This window comes from Sprattus sprattus, assembly GCF_963457725.1.
Source record: "Sprattus sprattus genome assembly, chromosome: 18".
NCBI lineage: Eukaryota > Metazoa > Chordata > Actinopteri > Clupeiformes > Clupeidae > Sprattus > Sprattus sprattus.
Window position 1 is genome coordinate 7,646,590 of NC_137916.1, and position 16,939 is coordinate 7,663,528.

Sequence of the window (16,939 nt, forward strand, 5' to 3'; positions counted from 1 at the left end):
ATATATATATATTTTTCTACTAGAATTTTTTTTTTTTTTTTTTTTACTTTACATAATGGCTGGGGGGGTCAGATTTGGGGCCCCCTAATAAAGACAGATTTGGTTGGGGCCCTAGGCACTTGCCTAGGTTTGCCTAATGGAAGATCCGCCTCTGCCGCGAGGGGGTGCACCTGCCGCGGAGGGTGCTGAATCGGGTACAACAACGGAACATTTGACATTTTTTACAACTGTATTTCATGACAAATTATAGTTTAACAGTCATAAGTTGAAGTGTGGCATGCATAGAATTCTAGGCAGTAACAAAGCAGCTAATTGTTCCTCTCTGAAAGATAGGTTAATAGCGTCTAATGACAGATATTTGTACGCAGTGAGGGCATGTAAGGGCATGTTTATTCCCATTGATTCCCTTAAGTGTGTTATTTAAAGTTCTATAAAGGAATTTGTGCAATTGTGCAAAGTTTCTCTTTCATTTATTTAGATCGGGGTCTCGCCCGGGGCGTAATTCCATGTAGAACCGCCACTGAATGGGACAGACCTTGGGCTACCTGACTAATGTCCAGACTTTCTTGCTCTCCTCGCCCCTCCCCGATCCTTGACAGTTGGGCTCCCGCTTCTGCGCAACTCATCGCAGCGTTGCTCTTGCTTAGTAGACTACGGCGATACTATCAGTCTAAACGGAATGTCGGAGTACGATGCTGTTCCGCCACCGGGAATTGGAGCTCCTCTTGGCGGACAGGCTTCGATTGGAAATGGTGGAGGTATCAAGAAAGATGCATTTGCAGATGCAGTGCAGCGGGCCCGGCAGGTGAGAGGGGTGTGTTTGTGGTGAAGCGAATTGTGTAGCGGTGGTCGACAGAGGAGGAGAGGTCCAACAGCATGATGGTTAGTCTGCTTCAGCAAAGTGTCAACTTGTCCTGTAAGGTTGTCTAGCGTTTGTAGACTTGGCATCACTGACCTATTTGCAAATTAGCTAGGTTTCAACGATTTATTCTTAGATAGCTGGCATATCGGTAAACCTGAGCAGGCATAACGTTAGGTGTCCAGTCGTTTATGTTTATTGATATTAATTAGTAACCTGAGAAAGTATACCTAGTTAGAAATTGTCAACTTAAATGAACTCGCCTTTACGGACAGCGTTAATTTGTATTTGTTTATTAAGTTAGTACGCTACATTGTATGTGCTTGACAAAAACAGCAAGCTAACATTACAGGACAATTACCCTCAAAGGAACGTCACCTGCCTGCTTACCGCCGAATCATGTATCTGTAATGGTATTGTCGAATAATAGCTAGTTAATAGCGCGATTGAGTGTTGTACCAACTTCAACTGTGACTACACACAGACAAAATGAAATAAATAATGACAGCACTCCCTTCAGGTCCTGCATTCGTCTTATGTGCTACAAGAAACACTGAAGTTCGCGTTTGAAATTGAGCTAAATGTCCCTGCAGGTGAACAAACTTACAACATGTCGATACATCGGAATGACTTGATCCCTACGAGCACTAATGTTACACAGGTCTGACGCACTGTGTCAGATGTCTAACCGATGAACAGTAGCGCTATTTTCATGACCCCTCATCTCACTCCGCGGCACTGACTTGCTTTTACCCCTGTTGTTTTAAAAGAGCGTCTGTCTTTAAGCCGTCTGGGAAGGTGCTGCTTCTGCTGCTACACCGCTGCTACGCACGAGGCGATCTTTATATTAATATCAAATTCTATAGCTTAAAAACTGTTCTGTTTCTCGAGGTTGTGGTCTACTTTGTTAATTTCTTCGATTTCTGTTCCATTCATTCATAAATATGACCACTATTTGGTTTAAACCCAGTTTCCATTCATGTTTGAACTCATACACTCACTGATTGTCAGTGCATCTGAGTGCTGGCATAGGAATATGACCTAAAATGTGATCTTCCAAGAAACAACATTGTAATATGGTGCACGTAGCTTGTAATTTCTTATAATCTTTGACCTATGTAACCTATACGTTACACGTGTTGACTTGTCACAACAGTCTGAGACTATAAATAGCAAGAAGTCAAGTTTTAACTACTCCGGGACTGTTGTCAGAGATTAATGTGTTAACCAGAACATATCATGGGAACACTCCCTTCACCATATCTTCTTCCAAGGCGTCCTCACCCCCAGTTTTCATGACCCAACAGATAGCTGCAAAGATTGGGGGCGACGCGGGAGGGCAACCCATGATCAGCCCCAGCTCGGGAGACGCAGGCTTCCCTTTCCCCGTGACGCAAAAGCGACAACTGGAGGATGCCGGTAACCGACACTCCTCAGCGCACTCCTCTAGACACCCACCGCAAAAACCTGGCGGTGGACTTAGTTATTTGGGCCTACCAGTGTAGGTATGGTACCAGTTTATTGGGATTCACTGTATGAACTGAAGAGTTGGTTGTTTGTACTGGTAATTATTATCATGAAGGTCATTTATAGAATTCCGTAGAGCTTTGCTTATTTCTCCTTTCTGGTGTTTTCAAATGTGTTCATTTTCACTTGGCGTAGCAGGCACAATGAAATCCCTGTCTCACAGGAACACATTTCGGTCCACCCAGGAAGACTGCAGTGGATACAGAGTAAAAAGACAATGGTCTTTGCATTGAAACATCTGCCTTTGTGTTGTGTCCTTTTGTATTCATATGTATGAAGTCCCTTAGGGTGCAGGTAAAGGGCAGTATGTAGGCCCAATTTATATTTGCTGAGATCTTTCTTGACAAATGGACATACAACAAACATTGGGCGCACAGTACCCCTTTGAGGCAATTGGTTTCGATCTCCATACGTAATCATGTGAAACTTGAACGCATTTTTCACAAATAATAACCCATCCTATACGTGGGCTGGTTTCACATGCACTTTTTTATGTGTTACTGTAAATTAATGTTGTGCAGGTATGATAACTGCAGACAGGTGTACTTGCATAGAGAATTGAATACATGAAATATCATTATAATGACTGGTGCAGATTGTCATCCTTTCAAATGAAACGTATTAAACTGGACACATGGATGCAACTGTTGTAGGTGTTGTTGAGCTTACTGTTGACTGGGATGTTTGTTAAGACATACTGCTCAGTTGAACAGGAGTATTAAAGTATATTAATTCAATTAATACTGTTATGCTCTTGGGTTGATTGTGCCACAGACCAGCCAGAGAGCAAGAAGATGGCACCCCAGAATGACAGAGATCCAGCAACAGCTCTCGGTAAATATTAACTACTTACTGGCCGAGAGTGAGGTCATGCAGGTAAATATCAGACAGAGGCCGTAAGGTATCGACCGAGCGATAGAGAGGTTGATGCTGCGGGGCCGAAGTCTGATATACCTGCATGATCGAACGGTCGAGGTTAGTAGTTGTTTATTATATGGTATTTAAGCTCTTTTCATTTTGAAAATAAATGGTAATTGTAAATAGAAAACATGTCGTTTAGTTCAGCTCTCAAGTCTTCTCACGACAGTGTTTCAGGTGTTGCCTAGCAAACAATGACTTGCTAACTTCAAGTTACAATGATCAATAGAAAACGGACAACAGGGCCCAGCTTAAATGGCTTTAATTTACAGTTAAACGCAAGGTTTTCAAACTATAGTAGTCAAGTCTTCATCATCACTTTCAATAACACATTTTCGCTGCTTCTGAAGTCCTATAAAGTATTACCCGGTATCAAAATGTTTGCGAATTCTGTCAACTGTCATGTTACCACGACATTCAACTGGTTTCCTGTTCTCAGATAATTTCCTAATAGGAGTCCTGATTCTATCAATACATGCTCAGGGCTGTTGATATATCGCTAATTTTTAAGGATGTAATGTTTAGTACTTGGTACATGGTATCACTAATTTTTAAGATTGATGGGGTGTGCAATAAGAATACTTATCAGACCGCAGACCGGCTAGAACGTCAATGCGCGGCTGGCATGACTACCCATTAGCCAATCAGAATGCTCGTACTGTCGTTGCCATATAATAAATTCTTTTAATGATATATGTTAGATATCCACATTTAAAGCAGCACAACGGAACAATAGCTATTCGCTTAAGGTATGCTAGCAGCTAAAACTAACGAAATCTCTTGAAATGTGCTGACTTTGACATTATGACAAACTAGTTACTCAACGACTGTCCTTACACTGTCAAACATCAAGCAAGTGCAACATAAGACAAAGCAAGACGGCAAATAAGCTACTTACTAGATCGGCAGAAAGTAAACAAGTCAGGTCGGCGGGCTGCGGCAGGCAAAACTATAGAACGCAGTTATATGCCTATGGACCCTGCTATCGCAATGGTACGGACGCGATTCTCCATATTAAAAGTCATTGTAGCGCCCCAATTTTTTTTAAGCTGTTATTTTAAGGTTAAACTGCTTATCCTTACCCTAATCCTGAAGTATAATTGTTGCTTATTGGGGCTTTAAAATGTACACATTTAATTGACAATGCCCCATACAATGACCATATCTCTTTATTGGAGCTGTTTTTGCCTTTCAGTCGCCCCCCTTTGCCTCTTCTTTTAATTTAGCTCCTCAGCTTTTGCTGTGATCCACTGCCAGCATTTCCTGGTCTGATCTTTCTTTCTTTGTGTCCCCCACAGCCATTGGAGCCCAATTGGCAGCTCTTGCCCAGCAAAGGTAATGGATTTCATGGCTTAAATCACTGCCAGCCCAGGCGCTTTTCCACTGCCAGAACTCAGGGCACTTACCAGGTGGCGTGAACGTTTATCGACCCTTTGAGCCTTTTTCGGTTCCCATTGCAGTGCAGGAACTACGTACATACACGTGACATAATATTTTGCCCTTCAATCGCAATGTCAATACCGAGCATCTCAAAATGATGATGTTTTTTTCAAGGCAGCCCCAACATTTAACGTTAAACTAGGGATTTTCTGTATAAAGTTAGAATTACCTCAAGCTCCAGCAGACAGTTGAATTTTGCTACAAAGTTACTACCACTCAATTTCTCTTCATGGCCCCAGTGTCAAGCTATCTGACTTCAGTTCAGTTCAGTTAACTTATTTGCACGAAAGTCCTTATGTCACGCCATTGGCATGCATACACCATTGTACTTTTATAATACACTGCCAGAACATGAAACTCTATGAACGCATTTAGGTAAATCTTTGTTACAGCCCAGGACATTGGCGCGAGTAAGTTCAAATGCTGTGAATTAAAGTACGTTTGACCAAAACCATAGAGCAACCTCAGATTGAACTAAGAGCATACATTAAAATAGAACCTCAGACTGGCACCCAATTACAATCCAGGGAATGCCAGTCTGTAAAATAATGTTTTTAGTCTAGTTTTAAAAACAGTCAGAAGATCTGGTATTAAATGGGAGGCTATTATATAATTTCGGACCAAAAAATAGTAAAAGCCCAATCACCCTTAGATTAGACCAAGGTTAAACCAGTGCAGGTGCAAACCATAGTGCATTACAATTTCAGAAATGAAAGCATGGACCACCATCCCACAATCTTTATGGGGACAGGAATTTCATCACTTTCCACATCCATTATGCTAAGTTGGTAAAATTAGGCACTAACCACAGAATTCATTTTTCTGTCAAATTTTTCTTCTGAGTCAAAAAACAAGGTTCTTTATGGCAGGCTTTAGGTAAGGTGCAAGTGGAGCTAGCACAGTGCTAATGTCTGCACTGGCAGTAGAGGGACCAAAGATAATAACCCCTGTCTTGTTCTCGTTCAGCTTCTGGAAGCTATAACCCAAAAGAGACCAGACCTTTGGGGGAAATAAATCTTGGCATCATCAGCATAGCAATGATAAGTAATCCCCTGCTTCCTCTTTCCCAGGGGCAATAAACAGAACAGAAAGGGACCTACATGTAATAACGAACCCTGGGAAACCCCACACGAGAGGGGGGCAACATTAAAGAGGTTGCCATCAGTATTTACCACAAAGGCTCTATCCATCAAATAGGAGGCAACCCACTCAAATACTCCAACCGCAATGCTCCACTGTATTGAAGGCAGCAGTCAGGTCTAACAGGACAAACTGAACAGCCCTTTGAGACAGTGGGGAGACAGCAGCAGATCGTTTGTAACTTTCAGGAGTGTAGACTTATATCCCATTAGATCTCTGGGATGGGAATATGCTTGTGATGCTCATTGAATTTGACCAGAAGTGTAATGGACTAGAATCACGGACTACACCTTTAAGCACAACATTATTTGATTTATTTCTCTTTTAGGAAAACTTCTTGTATTTTGTGTTAATGACTTTGCCATACTGTATATTGGACACATCAAACACCATATGTTCCTCAGTCTAACTATATAACTGTCTAACTTGTCCTCACACAAACCTTTTTGTCAGGCCAGCCACCGCCTCAGAAAAGTACAGTGTACCTGACAGCATGGTGGGACTCAGTGAGTGTTCTGGTTACGGCATGCACATCTGCAAAACATATTCAGTATTATTGAGTATAGTAAACCGGCATTTGACCTTGGCACTCTTATTTAGACTCCAGTCAGAATGATGTGCCTCTCTTTTATAAGTACTCCTCATGCCTTTCCCTTCTCCTATAGCAGGGTGGAAGTATGTTTTTGTTTGGGGGTATAACTGAAATACAATCCTTGCAATCCTGCCTTGCTTTCCCATTTTCACTTTCTCCTTTCTTCGTCTTCTTTGTGGTTGGTCCTAGTCATTGGACGCGGCGGAGAGCAGATCAATAAGATCCAGCAGGATTCTGGGTGCAAGGTCCAGATAGCAGCAGGTAAAATAGCATGCTTGAGCTGGAGCAGGATGGGGCAGATGATGGGCTGAGTAGAGGGGCGTTCCAGACAGCTGCTTTGATCATTTACATAACACAGAGTCAGCGCTAAACCTGGGTACTGTTCGGCGACGCTCACTAAGCAGTTTAGCGAGCTAGATTCCAGCCTTAAAAAAAGAGAACGCCCCTTTATAGGGTTCGGCGAAGTAACTTCTGATAAATTACCATAGTAACATATCACTTAGCACTAACCTGCTCCAGGGCAGGCTAACCAAAGTTTAGCTGGCTAAACTTGCCATACCCACGCCAAAAGGAGGGATCCCATTGACAAGGAGTCATATTATAGTTTGATTAGTGTAGGAAGAGTTCTTTGCGATCGTCAAGATCCATTTTTCCATCATGATGAGTTATTGTAAGAGCGCTACCGATCCACCCGACAAGAAATAATGAATTTAAATTACCTTCTCGAGTAATGTATTGCAAAGCCAGTCAAACATTGAATGTCTTCACTTTTTTGCCAGTGGTAGCCTTCATTTTTGTAATGTCGGCGATGCGGAGAACAAAGCACTCATAATTATATGACAGTGGTATTAGTATAGTTGAGACATGGGTACAGTTGATACACCCAAAATAACTTGCATGCGCAGCAATCCTGAGACGTGGTTTTTAGTTTGCACTTGAATACTAACGTCTTTTTTGATCCCAGGAAATTTGAGCACATAACCCATCTCCTTTACGGAGATATTGGTGAAAGTTATTTTACCTACTTCATTGCAAACGTCTAGTTTTGCAAACGTGTCTAGTTTTTGTGCAGTAGTGAATAAAGTACTCTGTCTACTACACCATAGCATATCATTTTTGTAGAAAATGGTTAAGGTGGATGCATGATAAGAAGAGAGAAATACACACAATATATTTTCATTGCTTCAATGTCTTGAATTTTTATTAATACATTTACATTTAGTCATTTAGCAGACGCTTTTATTCAAAGCGATGTACAAGGAGATGTAAAACTACAATTAGTACTGAGGGAGTCGAACCAGCCATCTGTGACATTCAAACAGGAGCTCTACCCACTGCACCAGTCACATATGGGACACTGGAAAAGATGTTGCTTATTAGACAGCCTATAGACAGTTTCTTATATTGCTGTTGTAGTGCAGTGTTGGCTTTTGACATGATTATGGTCTTGAATTCTTCATAACGCGTTCATGGTCACATCCTGCCTTAGCGGAGAAAAAAATTAGTCTTTTTCTTTGAGCTTAGACTATTGTACCTTTAAAAAAAAAACATGGTTTTCGTGATCGACCTTTCCTGCCTTTTGAAGCAGGACGTGCACGCGCAATTTAGCTGACGAGATATCTTAACTAGACGATTTTTTATCTTAGCGCACGTCGCCAGACCCGCTTGGCCTGTTCTCATTTAGCGAGCTATATTATCTCATGTCGCGAGCTAAATTAATTATCTTAGCTTCAGTTGTACGCCGAACAGGGCCCTGGGCTAGGTTGGTATCCATGGACACAAACCCTACTTTGGTGGAGCTGGACAATGGTCAGAGATCTACAGTAATGGGAAGAAATCACTTTAGTTAAAGAAATATGCAAATGCTAATTTTTAGTATTTTTTATTTTATTGAAGAAAAGACATACCTATATTCCTTAATCATTGGACAATAATGATAATAATAATATTGATAGGACATAAGTATAATACACAGTAGGTTCTCAGTAGGTCTCCATGGTAAGGTTATGCTCAGGCAAATTTAGTCTCAAAATGAAATGTCAACACAATTATTTGTCCTTTATTTTGAACTGTAAATAATTATAATAGTTATTTTCTTTTCCAATTATATTCAGCTTCTTTAACATTTTATTTTTATTTATTCAGTCATGCAATCTTATTTTAAAGGAAATCTTTGGGATTGTTTTAATCTGGGTCCTATTTTTAGACCTTTTTAGGTCCAAAACTTTAGGGACACCACCTGACCGAAATCGGTCCATTATTGGGTTAAACCGCTAATTCCAAAGGAATCCATTGAGGGAAGCATTTGTATCAAAGTGAACCGCATGTTTTCGCCGCTCATCAATGTTATTATAAATGTCTGACAACATGGAAAGGATTACTACAGAGATACACCTGCATTTATGCCAAGGAGGTTAATTAAGTCATTTATTAATTAAGATGATTATTAAGATTAGGACCACTCATGCAAAGTCAAATCCATTATACTGTGTGTGTTTGACCTTCCAGACAGCGGAGGTCAGCCAGAGCGGAGTGTGTCCCTCACAGGGTCCCCAGACTCTATACAGTAAGTGTGTGTGTGTGTTGGGGTCTGTTGGCATATGTTTTACTGTTTTGTTTTTTCCTTTTATATTTTTATAAGGTGGATGTTTGTATACAGACAAATGGGGAAACATAACAAGTAATTTTCATCTGCGTGGGGCAGAACTGTGAAGAATAGCCAGAGTAGGTCACTGCTCTTGGCTTTGCCACAAACGCTGATGCTCACTAACTGATGCTAACTAACTTTATATCCCAGGAAAGCCAAGATGCTGCTGGATGAGATAGTGTCACGGGGGAGGGGCACTCCCCCCTCCTCCTTTCATGATTCCACCAACGGCGAGAACGGCTCAGTGCAAGAGATGATGGTCCCTGCAGGCAAAGCTGGACTCATCATTGGCAAGAGAGGAGAGACTATTAAACAGCTGCAGGTACAATGAGAGTGAGAGAGCGTGAAAGTGAAAGTGAGGGTGTGTTGTGTACCCTCAGTCAGCAGTGTGATCAATTAGAGACAGTGTGATTATTCTATTTGGGTGATCACAGAAATGTTGTAAAAGCTTTTAAAAATGTATATGCGCTATTATTGTCTATGTATTTTTATCTGTGTGTGTTTGGGTATGTGTGCGTGTGTGTACTTGTGTATTTTTCTGTCTGTGTGTGGGTGTGCATCTGTGTGTATGTGTGTACTTTAGGAGCGAGCAGGAGTGAAAATGATCCTCATTCAGGACAGCTCTCAGGGACCCACTGTTGACAAGCCTCTGCGCATTATTGGGGAGCCGTACAAAGTCCAGGTGTGGATCTGACTACCAGCACTTTATCTGGCTAACGAAGGTGAAAATGGCAAAGCACTTACTCACACGTAGGCCAAGATAAGTGCTAGGCGTGAACATAGTAACACTGAATAATGTATAAACCAGAGGTGGTGAGTCGCATTAATTGTAGTCTCCACTCCCACCATGTTCCTATAGTGAATTGAAACTGTTGAATCCTCTGGAAAGATCTATTGGCTCAAGAATTTGCCATTACATGATACTAAGGGGAAAGGTGTGCCGGTTGATGGAGATTTGGTGTCCTCTCTTTCCAATGCTCTTTCATTTCACCCCTGTGGTCTCTCCTCTCTGCAGCAAGCCAAGGAGCTGGTCATGGAGATCCTTAGAGAAAGGGACCAGCCTGGCTTTGGAGACCGAAACGACTACGGCTCTCGTATGGGAGGCAGAGGCATAGATGTGGGTTCAAGCAAACAATACAAAGTAAATTGGTGGTGAAGTGTGTGGTGAGGTTCTTGTTTTGGTGAGTTGCACACGTCTCTGTTTGGCCTCCAGATTCCAGTTCCTCGCCACTCCGTCGGTGTCGTGATCGGCCGCAACGGCGAGATGATCAAGAAGATCCAGAACGATGCCGGTGTCAGAATACAGTTCAAACCAGGTAAAGATCATGTACTTTGGCCACACATTTGCCAACAAGGCACTGAAGTGGTCCTGAAGGTTAACTGTGTTGAAGTGGTCCTGAAGGTTAACTGTGTTGTCACTGAAGTGGTCCTGAAGGTTAACTGTGTTGTAGTGGTCCTGAAGGTTAACTGTGTTGTCACCGAAGTGGTCCTGAAGGTTTACTGTGTTGTAGTGGTCCTGAAGGTTATCTGTGTTGTCACTGAAGTGGTCCTGAAGGTTAACTGTGTTGTCACTGAAGTGGTCCAGAAGGTTTACTGTGTTGTAGTGGTCCTGAAGGTTTACTGTGTTGTAGTGGTCCTGAAGGTTTACTGTGTTGTAGTGGTCCTGAAGGTAAACTGTGTTGAAGTGGTCCTGAAGGTAAACTGTGTTGAAGTGGTCCTGAAGGTTATCTGTGTTGTCACTGAAGCGGTCCTGAAGGTTAACCGTGTTGTCCCCCTTGGTGGTTCCACACAGATGATGGCACGGGCTTGGACAAGGTGGCCCACATCATGGGCCCGCCAGAATGCTGTGACCACGCTGCCAGCATCATCAACGACCTGGTGCAGAGCGTCCGCGTTCGAGACGAAGGTCACGGGGTATGAGAGTGTTCACTAGGAACAAGAACCCTCCTCAGCTGCCTGTAGTTGACTTCTTCTCAGTTACCACTATGCACATTTGTCAGGTAGAAGGGATACTGTGCAGGTTTCAGCTGCTGGTTCATTTCCAGCCACAGATGGGTGTCATGCCTGTGAACGCAGAACAACACTGCAGGGTGGAAAATGAGATTTAACTTTTCATAGACGACCAAATGAAATGCTTTAAAAATGCAGTGAGTGAGTGTGTGAAGAACGACTGCCTTCCACCCAACAGGGCCCCCCTGGACCTCCAGGCATGCCCCCCTGTGGAAGTGGCAGAGATCGGGGTCCGGGTGGCTGGGGCGGGCCTCCAGGCGGGGAGATGGCCTTCTCCGTCCCTGCCCACAAGTGTGGCCTGGTGATCGGACGCGGCGGTGAGAACGTGAAGGCCATCAACCAGCAGACTGGCGCCTTGGTGGAGATCTCCAACCAGCCTCCGCCCAACGGAGACCCCAACTTCAAGCTGTTCATCATCCGGGGCTCGCCCCAGCAGATCGACCACGCCAAGCAGCTCATCGAGGACAAGATCGAGGTGAGCGGATGAGACGTGTGGAACTACACTAGTGCACAGCTCTTCACAAACAGTGAAATAGTTCTAGTTCATATCTACTGTAATGCTCTTATTCTGAAGTAGAGATCCGTGTGAGGTTCTGATGTTTTTTTTCACATTTTAACATTGTTCAGTACAGAGGAAATGCAACACAGATGCAATATGCACTGGCATAAACCATCAAATAATATTTATACAGAGCACAGGAATATTGGGATGTGTTGTATTTCTAGAAGCATTGACGTTAACGACCTTGTTGCACCTTTAATAACCTCACTTCAGTCCTGTTTTCCCAGACGGCCCCTGTGACTAGTAACTTGTCTAATCTTGTGCCCCCTCTATCCCTCAGGGTCCTCTGTGTCCTGTTGGCCCTGGGCCCTCTGGTCCTATGGGCCCTTACAACCCCAGTCCCTACAACCCTGGCGCCCCTTGCCTCCCGTGAGTACTGCTGCTGGTCAGGAGCTGTGGTGGGTTACTTAGGGCATATTAGGGTTAAAGTATCATAAATATACTTGTGTTTGATGAAGTGGCAGTCCTAACAGTGAGTTTAAGAACAGAACTCATCTGAAAGCTAGGCTGATCTTACTTTCTCATATCTGTTTAGAATGTCTAGTAAGGAATAGCGCAATGTCCCACAAGGAAGGATGTCCAAAAGGATATTTAAAGAATTGCAGGACCTGTATGTTATGGCTGTGATAGTATTTTATGCCCTGATATCTGGGCGAAAAAGGAAGGAAGATGTAATACATTCATGACTTGAAAAAGGCAAGCAAACAAACAAATACCGGTGTATTAAAGATAACTGTTAGTAGAACATTGTCCCATAAAGCCAGATTCAAAAGCCCTCCCGCATTGCATCATTTGAATGAAGCCACTTACAAGCAGTAGATAAAAGAATTTGATGTTACGTAACAGCCTATACTGTAAACATAAAGTGGAAGGGTTTGTTGGTACTTTTGGTCTGGCTGTATTTAATTGTCTTGGTATGACTATTATCCTGGTATTTTGATGTTATTCAGATTTGGCCACAAGAGGGCACTGTAAACGTGGCAGCTGTATCAAGTCAGGGCACTTTCAAAAAATTTCACAGTGTGTGTTTGTGTGTGAATGAGAGAGAGAAGTCCCTTTTAAACAAAGATTCCGCTATATCACCATTAATAAAACCCTTTGTTATGACGGCTGTGTTTGTTTACACTGAACCAAACGAAGCTGGCATAATGCTGTCCTAATGTGTGTTTTTAGACTGCATGCTAATGTTATGGTGTGGCGTTTAACATAAACATAGCACCAAAAGGTAAGGACATTTGTGTTTGGTAGATTATTTCTTTGTTGTAACAATGCTTCTTGGCAATAATGGTGTACCGTTGGAAAGCCTGCTTATTTCTCTTTTAAATGGTGCCATACAGCTCTGCTACTCATCCCCCAAATGCATGTTCCTTACAAAATGTGGCACAATTTAAAAGGGAAATAAACAGGCTTTCCAACGGTATAAGATTTATTGCAACAAAGAAATAATCTACCAAACACAAATGTCCTTACTTTTGGTGCTATGGTTAGTTTCTAGCCTGACCTATAGTGGCGCGTTCAAGACCACTTGGAACTCGGATACTTCTGAAAATGACACTAGAAAAATATCACTGGCTTTAGTGAGGCTGATATGATTTTACCAATTTGACATTGTTTTATATACAAGAGAAGATGCATAGAGGAAGTGTGTGAGAATGAACAAAGAAAAAGTTGGACATAATTATTGATACCCAGCAGATAGGAGGGAAACTCATCATTATCACCACCACCAACATACGTGTGGGAAATAATCTAGCCTACCTGTTATGTTTAGAAACAATGACAGGTGAACTTAGTGTCGGCAGGTTTGTAAGTCGTTCGCATTTATAGTGTTGTTCAGACTCAGATTGTACCTTTTATACAGAGCGGCAAGATCAACATTCCAACCTTGAATAAGCTGTATAAAAAGCCCCAGTGAAAGGGAGAGTGTGCGCGGACCTCACATTGCAGCTTGAATTTGAAATGTTATACATAATAAATAGAGAATGACAACTAGAGACTAAAATCCATTAGTTCATGTTCATGAGTGTGTGTGTGTTTTTTTTGCAGCAGTGGTCCACCAACTCCATACCACTTCCCTTCCCAAGGTTGGAACAGTGGCTACCAGCAGTGGCAGGTCCCCACACCCCATGATCCCAGTGAGTCTTTCCACCAACCTTATCCACGCTGGTCTTTTAACTAACCTCATCCACGCTGGTGTTTAACTTACCTCATCCACGCTAGTGTTTAACTAACCTCATCCACGCTGGCCTTTAACTAACCTCATCCACGCTGGTGTTTAACTTACCTCATCCACGCTGGTGTTTAACTAACCTCATCCACGCTGGTGTTTTAACTAACCTCATCCACGCTGGTCTTTTAACTAACCTCATTAATACTGTGGTTTTGACTAACCTCATTAATACTGTGGTTTTGACTAACCTCATTAATACTGTGGTTTTGACTAACCTCATTAATACTGTGGTTTTGACTAACCTCATTAATACTGTGGTTTTGACTAACCTCATTCTCACTGGTCTTTCCACCAACCTCAGTCACATGGCTTTGTTCATTTCCTTCCTGTCCTAGTTTCATCTCCACTAGTTTGCCACTAACCTCATTCAGTCTGGTCTCTATATTCACTTCATTGGGACATCTTCTCACTCTCACCCCACCCATGCTAGTCTTTCCACAGTCTTTTCATTCATACTGGTGTTTTGACTCATTTCACCCACCATTTTCTTCTACACGTTCTCTCTGCTCTGCTCCTTCTGTCTGCTCTCCACATCTCCAAACCCTCTCTGTGTCTGCCCAGATAAAGGGGCAGCAGGTGACCCTAACGCGTCCTGGGAGGCCTACTACTCGCAGTACTACCAGCAGCCACCAGGGGGCGTGCCTGCCCAGCCCCCTGACAACCCCTCGACTGGTCCGGCCCCGGATCCATCAGAGCAGCCCCAGCCAAAGGTGAACCAGCCGCCCGGCAGCCAGGCTGACTACACGAAAGCCTGGGAAGACTACTACAAGAAGATGGGTGAGGAAGTCATGAGAGAAGGGGGTTCATGGAAATGGGATTCCCTTAATGTGGAGTTTAGGAGGATCTGTGTCGTGTCTTTTACTAATTTTTATGTATTGTGTGTCTCATTTTGCCTCTTACATTTACACACACTCACACTCACACACACACTAATATATTATTATGTACAATTACATACTCTGCCTCTCACTGAAACATGTGTACATACACACACACACACACACTCTCACTCTCTCTCTCTCTCTCTCTCTCTCTCTCTCTCTCTCTCTCACAGCACAAGCTGGAGGTCCAGCTCAGCAGACATCAGCCCCAGGTGCAAGCGGTGGAAGTCAGACGGACTACAGCGCTGCCTGGGCTGAGTACTACAGGCAGCAGGCTGCCTACTGCGGCCAACCCACAGGACAGACGCCCAGCCAGCCAGCTGGCCCACAGCAGGACCAGCAGGTACCCAAGTACATACACATGCCCGTATTGCACACACACACAAACACACACACACACACACACACACACACACACACACACACACATATGTAGAGACACACATAAACACATTCACACACCAACGCAATTTTGACCCACAGCCTCCTTCTTTACTTCCCTTATGCCTCATCCTGAAAATTCTTTCTGTCGTTGTTTCTATATACCCTGTGGCTATGTAGATTATTTTATCTTTTCTTTTTGTGTGTATGTTGTTCAGGCTCAGTGAAGCAGCCAGCTGGATTGAGAGGGCAGGAGTGAGGCAGCTTCTTCTGTGCCTTGCCCTTCCATGGATGTCTGATGGCTGTCTCAGTTATTTCCTGTTGTGTTTTTGATTTGTTTTGCTTTGGTGTTCTCAGGGGAAGGTGTTCTCTGTGGGGACCTTCCTGCAAACCAACTTTACCTTTTTCTTTTTTAATAAAAAGGTTTAAAAGAAAAGAGAGAGCTTCTGCTTTTGTTTGTGTGTGTGTGTGTGTGTGTGTGTGTGTGTGTGTGTGTGTGTGTGAGAAAGTGGTAAGATTCATGTGTGGTTAACTCTTCACTTGGTTAAGTGCAAGGCTGCTGGTTTTGTTTTTCCTCTGACATGGTTCAGTGACATTTTTGACAGTACTTACTTTTTTAACACTTAGTCAAATGTGATGTCAACACCGTGGGTGTGCTTAAAGAGCAACCTGATTCTCAGGATCAAGGTGTAGACCTATAAGCAGATCAAACTGAGGACAACTAGGTCACAAGAGCTGTCAGGGCGCCTTTGTCTTGTTGAATTGATCTATTGCTATGAACATTGATTTTCATTATACCTTCTCTGGACACTAGTAGTAATATGTATCACAGTGCGTCAATGTTGCAATATCCTATATGTGATTGAGCTCCAGCCTTTCTTGCTTGCAGTCTCCTCCCCTCTCCTCTTCTCACCTAGGCTACACATCATGTGCCGTTCTAGTTCAGAGGCTGGAGTCAAACTGAAAGTGTTGTGTTGCCTGCACCAGTCTTTCAGTCTCACAGCTCAAGCTCAGTCTGTGGGATGCTACTAAGATGGCCTCAGCCTTAGTGGTCTTAGTCTCAGCTATGGCCCTCTCTGCCTGCTCCTCAGCCTCACAAGGTAAGTGTCTGTAACGTACTGCATGGCTACATTACACATCCAATTCCATTTGGTCAGAAAGGGGGGAAATCCAGACATGGTCATGAGTGAAAAACAGTTACAGATCAAATAGCAGCTGTTCGCTGGTTGGGAAGGCAGTTTCTTTCCAATCTCACTTCTATGTACTCTTGTCAGATATTGAAAGTGATCGTAAGATTGTATGTTCGTTTTTATTTGAGCTGGTTTATGACTGTGAGTTTCTGTACATTGGTGGTTACTTCTGAGCTTGATTCCTTTTGCTGGAATGTTTACAGTAAAACGTTTCTTTTTCTCTCAATTGGTCCTCAAGAAACTACCAGAAATGATTGAAACTTTTTTTTAATTATTTTGTTGGTGTGAAAAAATTTAAAGAAATTCAGTGAACCAAGGTTTGTTTGGGACCTGGTTTGACCTTGTACCACTCAGTGTGGACACATGCGTCCAATTTCCGATTTCAGTCCGATTTAAATTGGATATTGGACACATGTGACTCCCTAGAACTAGATTCATTGTGTCCAACTTGAGTCCGACTGGACTCCGATGTAAACCCCCAGACACACGATTCGATTCCGCTGGTAATTGGACTGGGCGCGCATGTGTCTCTCGTATCTGATTCAAATTGGACAACAACAAC

At 43.0% G+C, this 16,939-nt stretch overlaps 1 protein-coding gene across 1 annotated transcript; it reads left to right on the plus strand.

Annotated features, from left to right (window-relative positions):
* Window positions 1-679: 679 nt before the first annotated feature.
* Window positions 680-15,880, plus strand: LOC308379076 (far upstream element-binding protein 2-like; the record flags this gene model as incomplete). The annotated part of the gene is made up of 19 exons (XM_080856132.1): window positions 680-805; window positions 2,167-2,278; window positions 3,161-3,220; window positions 4,603-4,639; window positions 6,338-6,390; window positions 6,666-6,737; window positions 8,985-9,042; window positions 9,274-9,445; window positions 9,707-9,805; window positions 10,139-10,240; window positions 10,337-10,439; window positions 10,916-11,037; window positions 11,312-11,608; window positions 11,976-12,064; window positions 13,742-13,830; window positions 14,487-14,702; window positions 14,980-15,149; window positions 15,545-15,559; window positions 15,851-15,880. 19 exons carry the CDS (start codon window positions 680-682, stop codon window positions 15,878-15,880), a joined length of 2,022 nt encoding a protein of 673 aa, XP_080712258.1.
* Window positions 15,881-16,939: the final 1,059 nt, after the last annotated feature.